Source organism: Meles meles, chromosome X (assembly GCF_922984935.1).
Source record: "Meles meles chromosome X, mMelMel3.1 paternal haplotype, whole genome shotgun sequence".
Classification (NCBI taxonomy): domain Eukaryota; kingdom Metazoa; phylum Chordata; class Mammalia; order Carnivora; family Mustelidae; genus Meles; species Meles meles.
The window spans coordinates 89,218,078-89,239,036 of NC_060087.1; the positions used below are offsets into that span (position 1 = coordinate 89,218,078).

A 20,959-nucleotide genomic window follows, 5' to 3' on the forward strand; every position below is an offset into this window, starting at 1 on the left:
CCCTCGGCTGTAACGCATGAGAAGAAACACATTCATACCTGGGGCTCACTTATTTAAACAAAAACCTCTTTAAACTTTAAATAAGCAAAATACACTTAAGCGGTGGCGGGACGCTCTTCGAAAGCACCCCCAAGCCCGTGCTCATCGCTGTGGATTGTGGGAAATGTAGTCCCCAGCTCTCATTGTTTGAGCACAGAAAGGCGAGTAGAAAACTACAACTCCCAGGAGGCAAAGAAGCGGGACTATTTCTCCGTTGGGCGGTAGAGCAGTAGGAGGGAATTGGCAATCTCACTGCCTACGTGGGAAAGAAGGGAGGGTTGGGGGAAGTGGAAAACCTGAACCCAAGCCGCTGCTGCCTGAGGAAGATTTGGTGGAAGGAGAAGTAGAGGGAAATACACGGGTGGAGGGTAAGGTGAGGAGGGCATCTGGGTCGCTGCTGCCGGGCAGCACAAAGTTCGCGATGTGGTTGAAGCCTGAGGAAGTGCTCCTGAAAAATGCGCTGAAGCTGTGGCTGATGGAAAGATCCAACGACTACTTCGTGCTGCAGCGGCGTCGGGGCTACGGTGAGGAAGGCGGAGGGGGTCTCACAGGTAAGCTGCGGCCACCCCCCACCCACCTCGGGGCGGTGCTCGCTGGTACTTATAAGGCGGTGAGGGAAAACTGTTACTCGTCGCCACCCGCCGCCCGATTCTAAACCCCGGGCGGAGGGGCTGGGGTTCTTCTCCCGCCACCAGCTTTCCGCCGCCCCCCCCCCCCCCCCGCCCCCGAGTCCTGACAGTGTTTCACCGGGTGAGCCACTGCTCTTTGGGTGGGAGGAGGAGAGGTTGGAGGGGTCCTTTCTGAGGCGGAGGAACAATCAGAGGCGGAGAAGGGATTTTTAGGCAAAGTACCTGCCCGGTCTCTTCTCACGGGGGAGGGGGGCTGATGACGAGTGTTAGTCCTCGACAGGTAGCATTGAGGCTGGTGACAGGGGCCAGTTCACAGTTGTGGACTTAACTTTTTATACAGAATTCCCTATCAATAATCACCGTTCTGGGGAGTGCGGGTGTGTGTGGTGTGCGTGTGTGTGTGTGGGCGGGGAGGATGGTGAGGAGAAAGGGAGGAGCCCCAGTCACATCCTGAGGGATGGGCTTCAAATGAGAGATTAAGAAGGGGGGTGGTGAGTGGATCGGAGTGGCGGGGGGGACGAGGGATAAGTCTCAGAATTGCTGACCTCTCCAAATTTAGCATCTTTTACTTTGTCACCCCGTTTTCAGCCCTTGGGATCTTATTTCAGAGTAACACTCGTAATTCGTTTCCCTCTCGGGGGTTTGGCGCTGCTCTTTCTTTCAAAGCCAGGATTGTAAGCAAACCGGTGAAACAAATGGAAGTTTAACTCTGTCCGCCTAAAATCCATCCTGCCTTCAGTGATTTGATTTGCAAATCCAGAACTGTCCCTTGGTCAAGTGTTGAAAGCCTCCGGAGAATTTTATTTTGAGACCTTCTGTCTGGGGCGGGGGCATTCAAACTTTTGGACATGGGGGAACGCAGAGTTCTTTTCGGTGACAATTTGCAGTTTGGTATGGTGGTTTTGAAGTGGTGGGCCAGACTTCCTTTAGGCAGCGTGATGTAGCGGTAAGAGGGAAGAATACAAAAATCTGCATTTTAGTCCGTCCTCATGTCTTGTTGAATGGCATTCGACAAATTCTTTAATTTATTCAACCACAAACGCCTGCTGTGTGCCACATGGAATGCTAGTGTACAAAGACAATTAAGATTCACTTCCCCGCCTTTGAATTAATTGCTCATTATCTGGATAAGGGGGGAGAGGGTCGGGTTAGATTCAAGTAACCAGTAAACCAGGCAAATTATAATTAGAACCAAATAACTGAAAGGTTGTGTAAAGATTTATGGAGGAGATGGCATGGCTTTTCCTCTTCTGTGAAATGATGTCTACCTCACCAGAATTGAGAGGATGAAATGAAAGGTTATAGGTGCCAAATCAATGTATGTTGTTAAGATATTAATAAATGTGTGCTGTTCTTTCCTTTTCAAAGTGAGGTGGAGAGAATTCTGGGGTTCTACAGGATTTTTTTTTAATTTTGCAAGACCTCTTCAACTCATCCAGCTTCTAAAAAGACCCTCTTGAAAATATGGCAACAAAAATTGCCTTGTTAAACTTCAGATTTTGTCATTTTCTGATTTAAAAAAAAAAATTACAGAGGATCCTTTGCATTTAATAGTTGGATATATTTTCCAGATTGACATTTAAAAATCAATCTTGATAAATACCAAGTGACATAATTTACCCTCTTCAGTCCATGGAGAACAGGTCAGAGTATATTTAAAATAGATCTTATAGCCCTGTGTTACAGCATAATATTTTGGTTCCCCATTTTATTTGACCAGAATTTTTATGGTGCTCTTTTTCACATTACTGGAGAAGTATATTTCACTTTGTACAACTGTGTTCCTGAAAAATAATAGGTAAATCAGATTCTTGAGAATCAGATCAGTGTAATGTAGTATGAAATAGTTTTTCACTTGTTGCAAATTTCCTTTAAATAATCATTCCTTGTTTTCTGTTTTTAGTTTTTCATTTGACATGTTTTCTTAAAACATGGACCAGTTGCACCAGTTTCTCTATTCCACCCACTCCCATGTACTCTTCAAATGCATATCTGTAGAATAAGAGATTTGTCTGCAGAAATAAACCAAGATTTCTATCACACGTGTATGTTGAGAATAGCCATAAACCCTAATGTGGTCAGTGTGTCTGTCTGCTTGACTGTTTTACCTGTGGTATTTTCAAAATGCTTGAAATTTCTACATAAGTGCTGCCACTATATTCCGTGTAAATTAAGCAAAATGGGTCAGAAAGGAGCAGAGGTGTTTTTTAGGTTTGTTTGGTTCTTTTTGTTCCAGAGGAAAAGTGTGCGCTGATTTTCATAACTGCTCAATTACTGTATTCTTACTTAAAATGGTGAAGCCAAGAGCTTTGCTATGCTTTACTGCAAATCCACATTTGGATTAGCTCTCACAGGAGTTTGACTGGGTGCCAGCATAACCTTGCCTTTGTCTGTTTTGTTTGCTGAAATTCGAAGTTATGTCCTACCCCTATAAATGATTCCTTTATACATTCTGTTTAATGGAGATAATAACCATCTAGAAATGTTAATAGTTGTACTTTCTTTAAGATTTTATTTCATTGCTATGTGATAATTGGCAATAATCACCAGCAATGTAATGACTTGAGCTGTGACTTGATGAAGTTAGTTGACTCTTTTTTTTCTAATAATGGAATTGGAGCAACAGAGAACTCTAGGGTGGTTATAACAGGAGACTGATATGTAAGTTAGAACTCAAAGGTCCTTTTCTAAATTTCTGAAACATCTCTAATGGATATCTGGTAGATTACTTATTTGGCTAATTTATCTTACTTAATTGTCTTGGTTCACAACAGGGTAGGATATCTTGTGGAAATTTTTGTTATACATAAAGCTTATTTTATAAATAAAGTAATTTTCTTACATCTAGAGAAAATTCACGCATCTGGATTTTTGCAGGTATCTTATATTATCCTTTGATCTTCCTGGCTGATAAGAGTAATGACTTTGCTGTGGCATCTAAATTTAGCACCTGGCTTTATGTAATTGAAAATAATGTATGCATATTTGGCTTGTTAAGCAGAAATCAGCAATTTGCTCTGCTTGGTAGATTGGAGCTACTACATGAGTGGAATTATGGGGCTGCGTTCTAGTGTATGGGAATGAGGAAGACCTGATAATCAGGAAGCTTTAATTTAGATTATTTGTTGAGACTATTTTATTCTTGAATATTCCATATCTGAAAAGTGTAAGCAGGTTCTTGTGTGTTAGATTGATAATCTCCCTCAGTAGACCTTGTTTGGGGGGTTGTGGAACAAAACTAAAAAGTAAAATTTATTAAAATTGAGAAGTTTTAGACATTCTGTTTTCTTACCTCCTTTTTCATCTTGGCACCATTACTTTGGAATTATATCAGATGTAAAAACTAGAACATAGTAACGTTTTAAATGAGCTTTCCATTTCAAAATATTTTGTGATATCTATATAAGCTTAACAAATCACCATGTAAATGATTCATCATAATTATACGCACACATAATAATAAGGTAGCCTTTAAAAGAATTTCTTAATGACCATCTGTCAAAAATATAAGGCTTTCTCTCTTTTCCTCACTCCCAGCTCAAGGAGCCCATCTCTGAAAATGTTCTCACTTTTTCTTGGCAAACTATGCCTACATTCCATGTTCACAAAGGAGCTATCTGATAAAATTTTTGGCTTCCCAAGTGCTTTATTATTGGGATGAGAGTACGCAAATGGTGGCCATGATGTCACATTTTAGATAAGGAAATATCAAATCCCCACACACACACTGTAAATTAATAAATATTATTTTGACTTATTGAAGAGAAAATCCCATAGGGGAAACCTCAGGAGGACAAATCACACCGTGTGCTTCCCTCCTTTACTCCCTTCCTAGAACATTTTGATGCACATGAAATCAAGTAAAAAATTACAGTTGACCCTTGAACAATGTGGAGGTTAGACATGCCAGGCCTCCCCACCCCCACCCTGCCATGTGCAGTCACAAATCCACATATAAATTTTGACTTTTCCAAAATTTAACTACTCATACCCTACCATTGATGGGAAGCCTTACCAATAACATAAATAGTAAAGTAAGCTATATTTTGCATATTGTATATTGTATTCTTCCAATAAAGTAAACTAGAGAAAAAAGAGTGTTATTAAAGAAATCATAAGAAAGAATAAATACATTTGTATCATTGCACTGTATGTATGGGTAAAAATCCACATATAAGTGGGCCTGCACAGTTCAAACCCATGTTATTCAAGGGTCAAGTGTACTTTATGATTTTCTTTTCATGTGTACTTTAAAGATGGCTAAAATTAACAACATAGGAAGGAACAGATGTTGTCGAGGATGTGGAGAAAGGGGAACCCTTTTGTGCTATTGGTGGGAATGCAAACTGGTACAGCCACTCTGGAAAACAGTATGGAGGTTCCTCAAAAAGTTAAAAATAGAGCTGCCCTACAATCCAGCAATTGCACTACTAGGTATTTACCCCAAAAATACAAAAATACTGATTCAGAGGGGCACATGCACGCTGATGTTTATAGCAGCATTATCAACAATTGTCCAATTGTAGAAAGAGCCCAAATGTCCACCATCAACTGATGAGTAGATGAAGAACTTGTGGGGGTTGTGTGTGTGTGTATGTAAAATGGAATATGACTCAGCTATAAAAAGAACGAAATTTTGCCATTGCAGTGATGTGGATGGAGCTAGAGAGTATTATGCTAAGCAAAATAAAGTGAGTCCAAGAAAGACAAATACCGTATGATTTCACTCATATGTAGAACTTAAGAAAAAAAACAGATGAACATAGGGGGAAAAAAGAGAGAGGCAAAACAAGAAACAGACTCTTAACTATAGAGAACAAACTAAGGGTTGCTGGAGGGGAGGTGGGCAGGGGGGTGGGTTAAATGGGTGATGGCTATTAATGAGGGCATTTGTCCTGATAAGCACTGGATGCTGTATGTAAGTAATGAATCACTGAATTCTACACCTGAAACTAATATTGCACTGTATCTTAACTAGCTGAAATTTAAATAAAAACTTGAAACTACAAAAATAAAAAGTAATGAAGATCTCTTTTTAAAAAATTATTTAGGGACGCCTGGGTGGCTCAGTGGGTTAAAGCCTCTGCCTTCTGCTCAGGTCATGATCTCAGGGTCCTGGGATTGAGCCCCGCATCAGGCTCTCTGCTCAGCAGGGAGCCTGCTTCCTCCTCTCTCTCTGCCTGCCTCTCTGCCTACTTGTGATCTCTGCCTGTCAAATAAATGAATAAAATCTTTTTAAAAAATTTAAAAATTTTAAAAAATAAAAAATTATTTAATCCCAGTATAATTAACATACAATGTGATATTAGTTTTAGGTGTACAATAGAGTGATTCAGCAATTTTATACATTATTCAGTGCTCATCACAGTAAGTGTACTCTTAATTCCCCGTATCTGTTTCACACATCTCCCAACCACCTCCCCTCTGGCATTCACCAGTTCTGTATATTTGAGTCTTGTTTTTTGTTCATCTCTATTAATTTATTCATTTGTTCTGTTTCTTAAATTCCACATTTGAGTGAAATTTATATAGTATTTGTCTTAATCTGACTTCACTTAATATCATACCCTCTAGATCCATCTGTTGTTTTGAGTGAGAAAGGACAGCTTCATTTGTGGTCTTAAGAAGTGAAAGATGATCATTGTCACCATTTTGTCTTGGTAGTAGTGGTAGGATTATTGACTGCATACCTATAAGCCTCGGGAGTTTTTTAGTTACCTGTTGATAACACTGCTCTCTCTTCCTTTCCCCTCCCTTGCCTCGTTGCTGAGGTCTTTCTTTAAGCATACAAGAAAACACTACTTACCTTCACGTAGGATCTTCAATCTTTAATCCTCAAAAGTTAAGTTAAAATAATAAAGATGATGTGGATTATATAAAGAGGGGCTTCTTTGGCTAAAATATTGGAAATTTATAATGTTAGTAGGAAACTGGTATTTGCTAGCAAGTGGCTTTCATTCTAATGAAAAAAAAGACTAAAAATTATGACAGTGACCAACTTTCATTTTTCCAAACCTCCTACAAAGCTGACCTTTTTCATTTAAAGAGATCTTTAAAAGTAATTTTTTACTCAATTTCACATGGATCAAAATGTTCCAGGGATGGAACAGAGCATAGTGTACTTTGCCCTCCCAGGGGTTACCCTATGGGATTTTTTTTAATAAGTCAGCTACAAGCCAACATCCATAAATACATCAGTACACCACTGAGTTCATTGATTGCATTTGCCTCATTAACCCTAATACCTTTGTTTTCCCTTATTCTTTAAATATTTTTATGTCTCTATTGAGCTGTAATTATTTTATAAAGACTGTTTCCTCATCTGTAAAATGGGAACAAAACTTGTCTTCCCTACCTCATAGCATTGTTCTGAGAGTCAAATGAGTTTTAAAACTTGTGAGCAACTATATAAACATCTGGTATTCATTTATCCACTAATGGAGTTCCATTTTCTGTGGGACCAAAGGAGCATCTATATTTATACTATTTTCCCTGTATTTACTTTTCCCATGTTGTATACAGAAATTGATTTGGAGTCGTAACATTGAATATGTTCAATCTGCAATGATTCCACTATGAAAGTAAAACACTGATAGTAATTCAATAATTTTGGTATAATAGTGATTATGCATTTATTATTTATAACCAGAATGATATACGTGTAGTAGAATAAAATATCACAGCAACATTTCATTTTGATCTATGATTGCCCAAAACGTGGAAGTTCTCCAACAGTACTTCTACAGATAAAAACACCACTTGTCTTACTGAGTGATATTGAAGAATATGTATAACTTGAGTCACATTAGTTATAGTTTTCAAAACATGATACTTGAATAGAAATTATTCAGCTGGTGAAAACCCATGCTTCTCAGGGACAGTTGCAGTTGTGGAAGGACTATGGATATAAAGTAAGCTGCCCAAAACTGATAATAAATAAATAATAAATAAATAAAATAAAAACTAAAAATAAATGGCAGTATAATGTTTACCCTGTTGGAGTACAACTATGACATGTATTTTATATTACATTTACCTTAGAAAATCCGCCCAGTTTTCCACCTTTGCTGCTGCCATATAAGCACAAAGGTAAGAATAAATTCCATAGGTAGTTGTAGAGGATCCATTCATTTAACAGATACTTAGCAAGTGCTTTCTAAAAACCAAGCACTCTTTTAGGTGCTCGAGATAATAGCAAGTGAGCAAAACAAAATCCTTATTCTCATGGGGCTAACATTCTAGTTGAGGGAGGCAAATAAACAGTACATGGCTGGTGGTAATAAGCCATATGAAGAAATATAAAATAAGCTATAGTGATAGGGGAGGAGGTTGGTATTTTAAATAAATTTGGTCTAGGAAAGCCTCTTTAAGATGACCTATGAGCAGAGACCAGAGGGACTAGAGCATATGAAGCCAAGTGGATATTTGGAGGCAGAGTGAATATATATAATTCTTTCTAGGAATTTTGCTGTGAAGAGAAACAGAAAAATGGAATAGTAGCTAGTTACTGTCCTGGGTGTTGGGTATACAAATATAGTGAATAAAACAGAAATAGTTCTACCTTCACAGAATTCATAATTTAGTGGGACAGACAGATAATAACCAAGTAAGCCAGCAAATATATAATTACTGGAGTAGTCAATAATGATATCTGCCTGATTTTGGTGACTTAAAGTCATAAATGAGGGTTATTTGAAACCCCCAACACGATTTTCCAAGGCCAGTTCTGGTGTGAAGTATGCTTATCAGATGTCCTGTTAAATAATATAAGGATTCCTAAAAGCAGTGATTAATAATAATAGGTGGTATTCTGGTGGCAGAATTCCAATCTGACATCTGAAAAGCATTTTGTCAAAAAGCAGTTTCTGTTTGTTTTTTAATTAAATCAGCCAAATATGGAAACTAATAATATCTGGGATGTGGTTTGATAGAGAGAAATGAGGAGAACACTCTAAGCACGACAAATAATATGATAGTGTAAAAGTAAAAAAAAAAAAATGGCAGTCATTGGGAACACAGCAAGTATTCCAGATTGATTTATTTGTGATTGGAAATGTGAGACTCAAGAAATAATGCCCTGAGCAACTAGAAAACGTTGTTAGAAAGGAATGCCCTCATCTATAAAATAGGAAAACCTGAGATAGAGAATTAAAGGTACTTGAGAATTAAACCTTTGTTGTTTTTTTTTGTCTCCACTGTTCTTTCAACTCCAGTCTAGATGGTCTTGTTTTTTTCCCCCTTGCTCCAGTATAAAGAAGTGAAGTTTTGAAACAATCACATTTGTTTATTTTTTTTAATCATTGTATTAGTTGTCCTCTCGTTTTATACTAACCAAGATTAGGGTCAGCTTTAGGTCCTCTAAATAATGTTTTTAAAGTGCTGTATCATTTGTATGTCTAGTTTCCAAGTAAATGTCTTTAAAAGAATGCAGGGAGAGGGAAAACAAAACAAAGAAGAGTTATTTTTATTAACTGTTTTCCAAAGCTCTTAGTGTAAAGTTGGCAGCTTTGAAAATGCCAACTGTGGCTATTGGATTATTCTAAAATAAGCATTCACAGTCCTGTTTTAAGGGCTTAGTTCTGGTAGCAAAAGCAATAGAATAAACTATACCTACAACCTCCACTGAGAACACTACTTTCTCTTCTTGGAATGTATTTTCTACTAAGTGTGTTGGCAGTTTACTAATTAGTTTGTTCATTAACATTTAATGAAGTTGAGATTATAAAAAAATTCAGTAAAGGTGTAGTTGTTTGACTTTGAAAACATGGCAATTTATGACAAGATACAGAATCCACTATAAAGTTCTAGCAGTCATTTCTATGGCCAAAATTTATAATCACACGTTTTACGTAGAATTGAAATAAAATCTTGGTTGTAATTTAGAAGTTCATTTAAATGACTCTTCTGCAACTAGAGCAGTGTTGCCTTACACAGTGCCCTCAATCTAGTTTGCAAGCAGAAAGAGACACTTGTCAAACTGAAGTGTGTGAAATTAGTACATAGATAATGAGTACCATCTTCAAGCTGTGGCTGTTTTAACAGCCTCTCCAACACTCATCCCTTGGGATCCTACCTGTTTGTCATTATCATTGACTTAATACAAAAAAGAAATGTTTGGGGCGCCTGCGTGGCTCATTTGGTCCAGTGGCTGGCTCTTAATTTGAGCTCAGGTCATGATCTTGAGGTCCTGGGATTTAGCCTCCATGTCCCCCAAAGCACTCAGTGGAGAGTCTGCTTCAGGATTCTCTCTCTGTCCTCCCCTCCCCTCGCTTGCTATCTCTTTCTCTCTCTCTCCCCCAAAATAAGTAAATAAATCTTTTTAAAAATTTTATACACAACTTAATGAATTGTTGAACACTACCCCAAAAACTAATGATAGACTATATGTTGGCTAACTGAACATAATAAAAAAAATAAAGAATTTAAACAATTTAAAAAATTTTATCAAGTTTGCAAATGTCTAAAAATTAAAAGGAACAAGACGCCCGAGTGGCTCAGTCCTTAAGCACCTGCCTTCGGCTCAGGTCATGATCCCCTGGTCCTCAGATCAAGTCCTGCTTCCTGCTCCCTGCTTCGCAGGAAACCTGCTTCTCCCTCTCCCACTCCTCCTGCCTGTGTTTTCTCTTTCGCCGTGTCTCTTTCTGTCAAATAAATAAATAAGATCTTTTAAAAAAAATTGAAAAGGACGATTAACACCATATATCAGTTATCTCAACACTGGCTGCATCTTATATTCAACTGAGAGCCTTTTAAAACAAACTAAATGACTCCAGGAGGGATAAATGACAGAAGATAGATAAAATGTTCATAATTTTTGAAGTTAGGTGATGGGCACAAAGAAATGTCAACATATTATTTCCCCTATATATTTTTTTACCTTTGAAAAATTTAATAATTCAGAGTTAAGGGGAAAAAATAGAACACCCAGACCATATCCCAGATAAATTAAATTAGAATGTCTGGGCTTTAGTAGTTTCAAAACTTGAGCTTGAATAGTTTCAAAAACTCCAAATGATTCAGATTTGAAGTTTCAGTTGAGAATCACTGTCATAGAAAATAAAATCAAGATTCAGAAATATCTGGACAAGTTAGAATGCTCAGTTGACATCAGTGGGATAAAATTTAACATGGATAAGTGTAAACTGTATTTAGGTGTCTTTTTTTTAATCATCTGTACAGGACAGAGAATACCTAGGTTGGAACTTGCATTTGTGAAATAGATTGAAGTAGATTAGTCGATCACAGGTTTAATATAATGTGATATAGTGGCTTAAAAAGGTAGTATGATCTTAGACTACGTTAATAGAAACTTGGAGCCCACAACATAAAAAAACTGCCTTTATTCAGACCATATCCGGCATTCAGATTTGAATGCCACATTTTATAAGAGACTTTGACAAATAGGTATGTTAAGAGAATGATAGAAGAAAAATCTCACATACCAGACAATCTCATACAACAAACAATTGAAAAAAACTAGGAATATTTTAAGTTAGGAGAAGAGAATAAGCAAGAGAGACAGGATAATTATAAAATAATCATAATATTGGAAGACCCATCGTGTTCAATAGAGAATATGTTTTGCATGGTCCCAAATGCTACCTAGGAAATAGCATTTTATTTATTCTAAGAAAAACCTTATTTTTTCTTATTTAAAAAGTGTGTAAGAAGTAGCTTTCTTTTTTTTATCTTAAAGATAAAAAATGTTCATTGTAAAAGTTTGCAAAAATATGTGTGGGTATTAAAAAATAATGATCACCATCATCCCTCTGCCTAGAGATAACCACTATAACTGGGATCACCTACCTTATTTGTGGGGCCCAGTACAAAATGAAAATTCAGAACTCTTTGTTCAAAAATTAAGAATTTCAGGACAGTGACAGCAGAGAATTAAACTAAGCAGGGCCCCTTCTGAGCATGGAGCCCTTTGGACAGGTCACAAGTCCATGAAGCTAGCCTTGATTATAACATTTGGATATATAAATCCTTTCATATTTTAGAAAGGACTTTCCAATTTTTTATTGTGTTTAGTTAGCCAGCATATAGTACACCATAAGTTTTTGATGTAGTGTTCAGGGACTTTCCAGTTAATAGAAAATCCCACCAAAGCAAAAGTCTACCTAGGGAAAAGTAAACTTTCTGGAGTTATAAAGGAATAAGCCAGGCTTTTTATCAGAGATACTATAGAATATGCTAGAGGTTGGACTACATGACCTGTTAGGATGTTTTTCAGCTCAGTTGTGCTTTATCTAGCTAAAAAGAATTGGTTCATGAGCAATAATCATTTCCTGCAAATAGCCTATTTTTAAAATTGGTGAAACCTTGCTTTTTTCTGATCTTCCTATGCCATTCAACAAACAGTATTGTGATGGTGTATATCCTTAAGAGGTTTGGTGTTATTTGAATGGCTGGATGCTACCAAAAACCCCATAGACATTACCAGGCTCTGGAGCATGGTACCTTACTCGATGTAGACATTCAAAAGATGATTTGAACTTCTTTATAATTTTTAATCTCTTGTTCTGTCATGTAGATGACAGTGTCTATTCTCTTCTCAATTTACTATAGCTACAGAAATTCCCATGTATAAGCTGATTGATGACCTTGGATGCCCAGGCTGTCAGATAATAAACCTCTATGTACATAGAAAAGCAACCCAAAGTTATCTGCTTGTTTTCTTGTACTTTTACAACCCAGACATTGGCACATGTTAATTCCTGATGGACTTGCAAGGACTTGATGATGATTATAACTTAATGAGCTAGAAGAGTTCCCCAAATGACTGGAAATATATTCTAGCACTAGGTTCCAAATTATTTGTCGTATAGCCTTATACCAACTGGCTGATTTAATGTACTTACAAAAACTGAACAATTTGCTTTCTACATAGTGTAAGGCACTTATAATCTTGTGAACACATTTCTGCTGCTGGTGGTGCAAAAAAAAACGACCTTTCTTGTCAGTGATTTTGACTGCTTTGTCCCCAGTCTCACAACTTTCTAGCATAGAACTAATTGTTATTATTACTTACTCAGGAATGATTATCCATGGCCTCTCCTTTCTTTTCTGCCTCCTCACACATCCACTCTACTACCATTATTTTTCAGCTGAGCCATACTTTTTTTTTAACCATTTTGCTCTTTCTCCTGTTCTAATACTACTTTTTCTAGTGTATGTAAGTAAGGCAATAGAATTTAATCTAGTTTTACTTAAAATGTGGTAAAGGCAGTGGTGACTGGGTGGCTCAGTTAAGTGTCTGCTTTTAGCTCAGGTCATGATCTCAGATCTCAGGGTCATGACATCAAGCCTCACCTGGGGCTCCCTGCTCAGCGGGGAGTCTGCTTCTCCCTCTCTCTCTGACTCTCCCCCTGCTTGTGCTCTCTCTGTCTCTCCCAAAAATAAATAAATAAAATCTTAAAATAAAATGTGGTAAAGGCAAAATAAATGATTTTCCTTATACATTTGATAATATTTTTTGAAATATTTAGAATTTAAATTCTTAGAAGGCAAATCCAGAAGCTAAAACAATGCTGTTTAATAAGTGCTTTTAAAAAAATTTTTTTTTAAGATTTTATTTATTTGACAGAGATCACAAGTAGGCAGAGAGGCAGGCAGAGAGAGAGAGGAAGGGAAGCAGGCTCCCCACTGAGCAGAGAGCCCAACACGGGGCTCGATCCCAGGACCCCGAGATCATGACCTGAGCCGAAGGCAGAGGCTTTAACCCACTGAGCCACCCAGGCGCCCCTTAAAAAAATTTTTTATTAACATAATGTATTATTAGCCCCAGGGGTACAGGTCTGTGAACCGCCAGGTTTACACACTTCACAGCACTCACCATAGCACATACCTTCCCCAATGTCCATAAACTCACCACCCTCTCCCTACCCCCCCATCCCCAGCAACCCTCAGTTTGTTTTGTGAGATTAAGAGTCTCTTATGGTTTGTCTTCCTCACGATCCCACCTTGTTTCACTTATTCTTTTCCTATCCCCCAAGCCCCCCACGTTGCATCTCAACTTCCTCATATCAGGGAGATCATATGATAGTTGTCTTTCTCTGATTGACTTATTTCGCTAAACATAATACCCTCTAGTTCCATCCATGTCGTCACAAATGGCAAGATTTCATTTCTTTTGATGGCTGTATAGTATTCCATTGTGTATATATACCACATCTTTATCCATTCATCTGTAGATGGACATCTAGGTTCTTTCCATAGTTTGGCTATTGTGAACATTGCTGCTATAGACATTTGGGTGCACGTGCCCCTTCGATCACTACATTTGTATCTTTAGGGTAAATACCCAGTAGTGCGATTGCTGGGTCGTAGGGTAGCTCTATTTTCAACTTTTTGAGGAACCTCCATGCTGTTTTCCAGAGTGGCTGCACCAGCTTGCATTCCCACCAACAGTGTAGGAGGTTTCCCCTTTCTCCGCATCCTCGCCAGCATCTGTCATTTCCTGACTTGTTAATTTTAGCCATTCTGACTGGTGTGAGATGGTATCTCATTGTGGTTTTGATTTGTATTTCCCTGATGTGGAGCACTTTTTCATGTGTCTGTTGGCCATCTGGATGTCTTCTTTGCAGAAATGTCTGTTCATGTCCCCTGCCCATTTCTTGATTGTATTATTTGTTCTTTGGGTGTTGAGTTTGATAATTAATAAGTGCTTTTATTTAAAGTTATAATTCCTTTATTTTGACAATGTTGACAAGTTGTTATATGTATATTTATATACACAGACATTCATACACTTGATTTTGAAGAGAGTTACCTCTTTTGGTTCTTCTTTCTATTCTATTATCTTTCTTCTGAATATTTTCCCTTTCTGGTCTTCAAACTGAGAACAGTCTCCTTTTTTTGCATTTCCTGAATGATTTCAATCACACTGCTCTGAATAGGCTATCTGCAGTGTTTAGCTCCTACTTTTCTTTATCTTTCATCTTTTAGCCAAATCCAATTTCTCACAGTCCCTTTTTCATGAAAGTGATAGAATTATTTTTTTTCTTTTATCTCTAAACCCTCCAGGAATTCCATCATTATTAGTTGAAATATAATCACCTCCTCTGTCTCTCCTCCTCATTCCCATTCTCTCTTCCTTAGCACCTCCTCTTTAATAATGTTGTCTGGATTTTCTTATTTCTATTTCTTAAATTCTTCCATTCATACCAGAACATTTTTCATATGAGATCACTTTTTTCCTCTGTAATCATGTTGTCATTGCCAAAATCTTGATACTTTACCTCCACTATCAAAACCCTCTGTCAGGGATGCCTGGGTGGCTCAGTGGGTTAAAGCCTCTGCCTTCAGCTCAGATCATGATCCCAGGGTCTTGTGATCAAGGGAGCCTGCTTCCCTTCCTCGCTCTCTGCCTGCCTCTCTGACTACCCGTGATCTCTGTCTGTCAAATAAATAAATAAAATCTTTTAAAAAAAGGAAAAAAAACCCAAAAAATCCACGAAATCCTCTGTCAGATTGCTAATTGATATTAGGCTGCATTTGTGACCCCTGTTTTTATTTTTTACTGATTTCTTACATTCACTCTTTTAACCTTTCCTTTCAGCTGAGCCAGATTTCTCTTTGTATCTCTATTCTACCACCTAATCTTCTAATTTACCTCCTCCCTCAATGCTCATTATAACTTCCTACCACACATCTGCCAACTTACCTATATTCTCATTCAAAGCTTGCTTGTAATCTTAATTCCTTTTAAGTGAGTAAAGATAGGAAAATAGCCAAAAGCCTATTTTGTAATTGGTTTAAATTTTTTCTCAAATCTCTATGCTAAATTAAAGAGAAATGCCTTATAAAACAACACCAACACTCAATCAGTCAAAGAAAGGTAGTTTTATATATTTCAGTCATCCCATTGAAATTTTGCTCCTGTTGTGCCTAGCACCATGTTGAAAGGTAGATGGGATACAAACCCAGAAGTAGGAGACATGATTATTGTTCTCTGAGAACTAATAATCTAGATTAGGAGACTAGATTCATATACGTGAAACATTTAGAAAATAGCTTTAATAACTAGCCTAATGATCAAAATGCTAGATTGTATGGTATAGACTTTAAGTATTCAAAGTAATCAGGAAAAAGAGAAGGCATTATTGCTTGGGGTTGCCACTAAAGATTTTATCTGGGAAGTAGGTCTTGAGGAAAATGTAGAATTTGGGTTATGGACTGAACTAGAAGACTTACATTAGCATGCATAGGTAAAAAGAGAATTGCTTAGCAAAGACTCTTAAAGAAATTAAATTAGTTGATTATTAAAACAAAGTTTGTTCTAGGGAAGAGTAGGAAATATAATCCGATTAATTGCATTGGTACTAATTGATCAAAAGCCTTGAATTCCAAATTGAGGAATTGAGAATTGTTTAAAAGAAAATCCCCTTCCTATACATTTTAGTTAGTCAAGGTTTTACCTTGTTTAAATACCCACAATTTTCTTATATAATAATAGTATTTGTTAACATTGAGTGCTTTACTATATGGTAAACATTGCTCTAATTTTTATATGTAATAATAGCTCATTTCATCTTTACAACAACCCTTTGTGGTAAGGTCTATTTTAACCCCCTTGTTTTACAAATGAAGATGAAGAAAAGGTACGTACAGCTGGTTCAATTTGGCACAAGTGACAGAGCCAGTATTCAAATCCAGGAAATCTCTGGTACAAGAATCTACATTCTTTTCTGCTATATATACAACCTTATAAAGGATATATATAAGTGCTGTAAATATACAGAGATTCATACAATTGAACCTGACTTTTTTTTTAATTGAAAGATAATTTTCTCAAACATTACTCATATTGGAGCACACTAATCTCTTCATCCTGAATATATTTTTTCTTTAAGAAAATCTTTATAAGGAAAACTCTGGGCTAGAAATTTTTAAAAAGATTAATCCATTAGTTATTTTCAGATGAAGTGATATTGGATTTATGTTTTGTAAAATCTTTATTTTAATGGTCTCTATTACAACAGGACTCCTAGTTGGGACTCTTGATTCAGTTTTAGACTCTACTGCTAAAGTTGCTCCATTTCGCATCCTACACCAGACACCAGATTCTCAAGTTTACCTGTCAATTGCATGTGGTGAGTACAATTTTTAAAATGTATAATCCAAACAAATATTTACTAAGAAAATTAATATTTACATGTATTTATACTCCCCAGTTTTGATTTAGAAAGGAGTTAAATATGTGACTCTACATTGAGAGAGTAGCCAGATATCTAATTGTTTAGGAAAGAAGGATTACAGATTATTACAATTTTTTAAAAACTCATTAGTGTGAAGGACCTGAAGCATGTGTTCCAGCAAATTTTGGTCAGCACTACTGCTACAGGATTCCTTTCTTCAGCTTACATCTGCTTCACCCAACTGCTGAGAAGATGAGAAATCCTCACATTTCATCTGTAATAACTCAGATTAGGAGAATCAAGCCCAAAACTAAAGATTGTCCCCTAAGAAAGTATAAGTCTAAAAAATTGAAACATTGTTAGTTACACTGCTTTCTCACACAAGGCATTATATACTTGAAATAAAAGAGATGTTTTACTGGTAATGCTACATACTCATTTATACTTCAGATCTACATTTATATACATAGTAGAAAGAAAATGAATTAGGATGTTCTTCCTAATAAAACAACTCAAAATTTTTTTAAAAACCCACAATGACAGTTTGCTTCTCTTATGATGCCATTATAATGTTGGTTTAAATTAAAATCCCAGATTTCTGGCCTTTTTCATGTTGAAAGACTGCCTTTTTCTCTTTCTTTCATCTCCCTCTCTCTTCTCAAGTAGATAGATACACTTTAAAAAAAAAGCATGTAAATTCCTGGATAGTTCATATGTGTGAACATACAGCATACCATGAATTTTTAAAGACGGGGCTTATCTTTTGCATCTCCCTATATATTTACTTAAGCATTGCCAGTGAGTGTTTTCTTTTGGCTCTCTTAAATTGAATGCCATTTAAACTAAATGAAGATGACATTATGCCTGCTGACATTATGAGACATTTGTAACCTCATCTAAATCTGGTTGGTAGAAATTATTCAGGGAAAAATATCCATTCTACTTTAAAGAGGGGGGATTATTACATAACTTATTCCCCCAATATAACATGATGCAGAAATACAATAATTACCAACTTGAAGAAATATAATAATTACCAACTTCCTTATACCTAAAGAACCAAAATAAAGACTTAAAATTTTCCCATGACTTTTTTTTTTTTTAAAGATTTTATTTATTTGACAGACAGAGATCACAAGTAGGCAGAGAGGCAGGCAGAGAGAGAGGAGGAAGCAGGCTCCCTGCTGAGCAGAGAGCCTGATGTGGGGCTCGATCCCAGGACCCCGGGATCATGACCTGAGCCGAGGCAGAGGCTTTAACCCACTGAGCCACCCAGGCGCCCCTTCCCATGACTTTTATTTGTGATTCATTAAAGAAAGTTATTGGACTTGGTATTGTGACATTAGTAACATGAATACAGTTTCTAACTGGATTATAAGAAATAGGCAGTTCTGCAGTTTCAGTTAATTTATCACTTCCATGTTTCATAAAACATACCAAGGAGCCAAGGTGTTCCTTTTGAATGAGATTTTTATAATCCACAGTGCTGGGGAGATCTTAAAAGTATCTTAAAGGATATCTTAAAGGTAAAAAGATCTTAAAGATCTTTTATAATCCACAATGCTGGGGAGATCTTAAATGCTTTAAGATCTTAAACATGTTACATTCTTTAAACCAAAGCAACCCAGAGCTAACTGTAATATTTGACCCTCGACAAGCTACCTAACACTGATCCAGCAGTCACATGGATTTACTTGTTACAGAGTTTCTAACCTCTTTGATGAAACTTCTTTAGGTTAACTAGGGCTTTTAATGAAAAGGGTGACTGAACAAAGGCTTCATCTTCTAAAATAAGTAGAGTTGCCACGGTTGAAATCCATATTTTTTATACAGTGTACATAGTATTGTGATGTGGATGCTGTTTGCAGTCACACAGATTATAGGGACAGTACTGACTGTACTTTCTGAAGGCCATGGATTAAATTATATATTTATATTCTGGCACTCTGTATATTCTCTTAAAAAGTATTGGTTGCTGTAGGCATCAGTTACTGGCATCTTGTTTTCAGAATTTTATATCTTTTCTCGTGAGTTTTATTTACTTTTTTCCCCTTTCATTAAATATTTAAGTCTTTTGTTTATAATAAATAGTATTTATCCCTACATATACAGAAGAAGTGGATAATAAATGTAATTAATATATTTATTCTTTTATGATCATCATTTCTGAAAATAAGCAAATATAATTTTATTTCTTTTTAAACTGAACTTGTAAATATCAAGAGCAGTTTTGTTGTGGAGTTTCCCTTGAGTCTTTTATTCTCTTTCATTATTAATCAGGAGCCAACAGAGAGGAAATAACCAAACATTGGGATTGGTTGGAACAAAATATCATGAAGACCTTATCTGTGTTTGATTCAAATGAAGATATTACTAATTTTGTACAAGGAAAGATAAGAGTAAGTGATGGATGTATTTTGTAGATGGAATACAAAAATCTTTGAACCTCTTATTTTAGGATCAAAGGCCATGTGGGAAGGTCATTGTTTTACTGACACCCTTCAGGATCGGCCGGAATACACACAGGAATGTCAGAATCAGTGCTAAAGGAAATTATAAAGTCAATGATTAGTTTTTGGTGCCCTTGTGAGTGCTCTTAGGGATATTTTCATTTCAGTATTTCTTGAGTTTGGAGTTTGGATGAATCTTTCACTCAAAAAATATTTAGCAGCTTCGATCCTGGGTTTCGGCACCAAAAAAAAATTAGCACCCATATTTGTAGTAGCTTCTTGTGAGGCATTAGAAAAAGCCTAATTACCAAATTAAAGAAAATTTGCTCACCTCTGTCCTAAGAGAAGCATTTACATACACAGTTGCATTCAGAGAACTTTTTAAATACATAAAATGTGTTTTTATTAGTAGGTAATAATTAATTTTTTAAAAAATATTTTGCCTCCTTTAGGGATTGATTGCTGAAGAGGGAAAACATTCTTTTGCAAAAGAAGATGATCCTGAGAAATTTCGAGAAGCTCTTTTGAAATTTGAAAAATGTTTTGGTTTACCAGAGCAGGAGAAGTTAGTGACCTATTACTCATGCAGTTATTGGAAAGGACGGGTTCCTTGTCAGGGTTGGCTCTATCTTAGCACCAACTTCCTGAGCTTCTATTCTTTTCTGTTGGGATCAGAAAGTAAGTGGTTTCTGTTGTTTATCATGACTTTGAACTTGCTGACTGACCTGTCAACTCTATGGTGTTGTTAGATTGTATATAAAGCAATAGGATTGATATTAAGAGTAATTAAACTGTACATTAAAAAGCTCACTTCATCTAGAGAAAGAATCCTTAACATAGGAGCTACTGAAAGTATATATAGAATGCCTTGCATATTGTCAGAAGTGAATGAATATTAAATAATGATGGTGACCTGGCATATAGTTCCTTTCTTTGCCTTGTTCTAAACTCTTGACTTTCTGCAATTCATGTTTTAATCCTTGTTTTAGAAATACAGTATAAGCATAGTAGCCATAGTATCTAATGGCCCACCATTGTAAAGAAGAGTCAGACAATAATGTTCAGAGCACACATATAGCTTTTACAACAGTGATTATGCATCTATGTAAAGTAACAGATTCAAATATAAAATCAGAATAACTTTTTTAAAATTCTTTAAAATTGTATCTGTTCCTAGAATCACTAATTATTGTATGTTCATGCTTAATGCTTCAGAATTTTAACTAACCTTGAAGTCTAAAGTATTTTAGTTGTTCGTAGCATTTTTCAAGTGGTTAACTATTTTAAAAGACCTGATTGATAAACATTAATCAATATTGAAAAATTTAATCATATCTGCTTATAATTCTTTTTTGCAGTAAAACTCATTATCTCCTGGGATGCAGTCTCAAAACTTGAAAAGACTTCAAATGTTATACTAACAGAGAGTATTCATGTGTGTTCCCAAGGGGAGAATCACTACTTTTCAATGTTTTTGCATATTAATGAAACATACCTTCTTATGGAACAGCTGGCAAACTATGCTATAAAGAGGCTTTTTGATAAGGAAACATTTGCTAATGACCCAATCCTTGATGATCCTCTACAAATCACCAAGAGGTATTCAAAGCTTAATTAATACTTTTTTTTTTAATTAATACTTTTAAAGTATTGTTTTACCAAAGAATCATAACATTGATAATCATTAAAAGTTAACTGTTCT

At 36.2% G+C, this 20,959-nt stretch overlaps 1 protein-coding gene across 2 annotated transcripts in view; it reads left to right on the forward strand.

The window, feature by feature from the left end:
- Nucleotides 1-328: 328 nt before the first annotated feature.
- The window catches only part of TBC1D8B (TBC1 domain family member 8B), a 58,577-nt gene continuing 37,946 nt past the window's right edge, over nt 329-20,959 (forward strand). For both annotated transcript variants that reach the window (XR_006816909.1, XM_045996262.1), the window contains exons 1-5: nt 329-590; nt 16,652-16,762; nt 19,088-19,206; nt 19,710-19,935; nt 20,616-20,856. Coding sequence is in view for 1 of the 2 variants with exons in the window: in XM_045996262.1 (XP_045852218.1) it covers nt 461-590; nt 16,652-16,762; nt 19,088-19,206; nt 19,710-19,935; nt 20,616-20,856 (827 nt within the window). In the remaining variant the exon portion in view is untranslated. The remainder of the gene's footprint in view (nt 591-16,651; nt 16,763-19,087; nt 19,207-19,709; nt 19,936-20,615; nt 20,857-20,959) is intronic.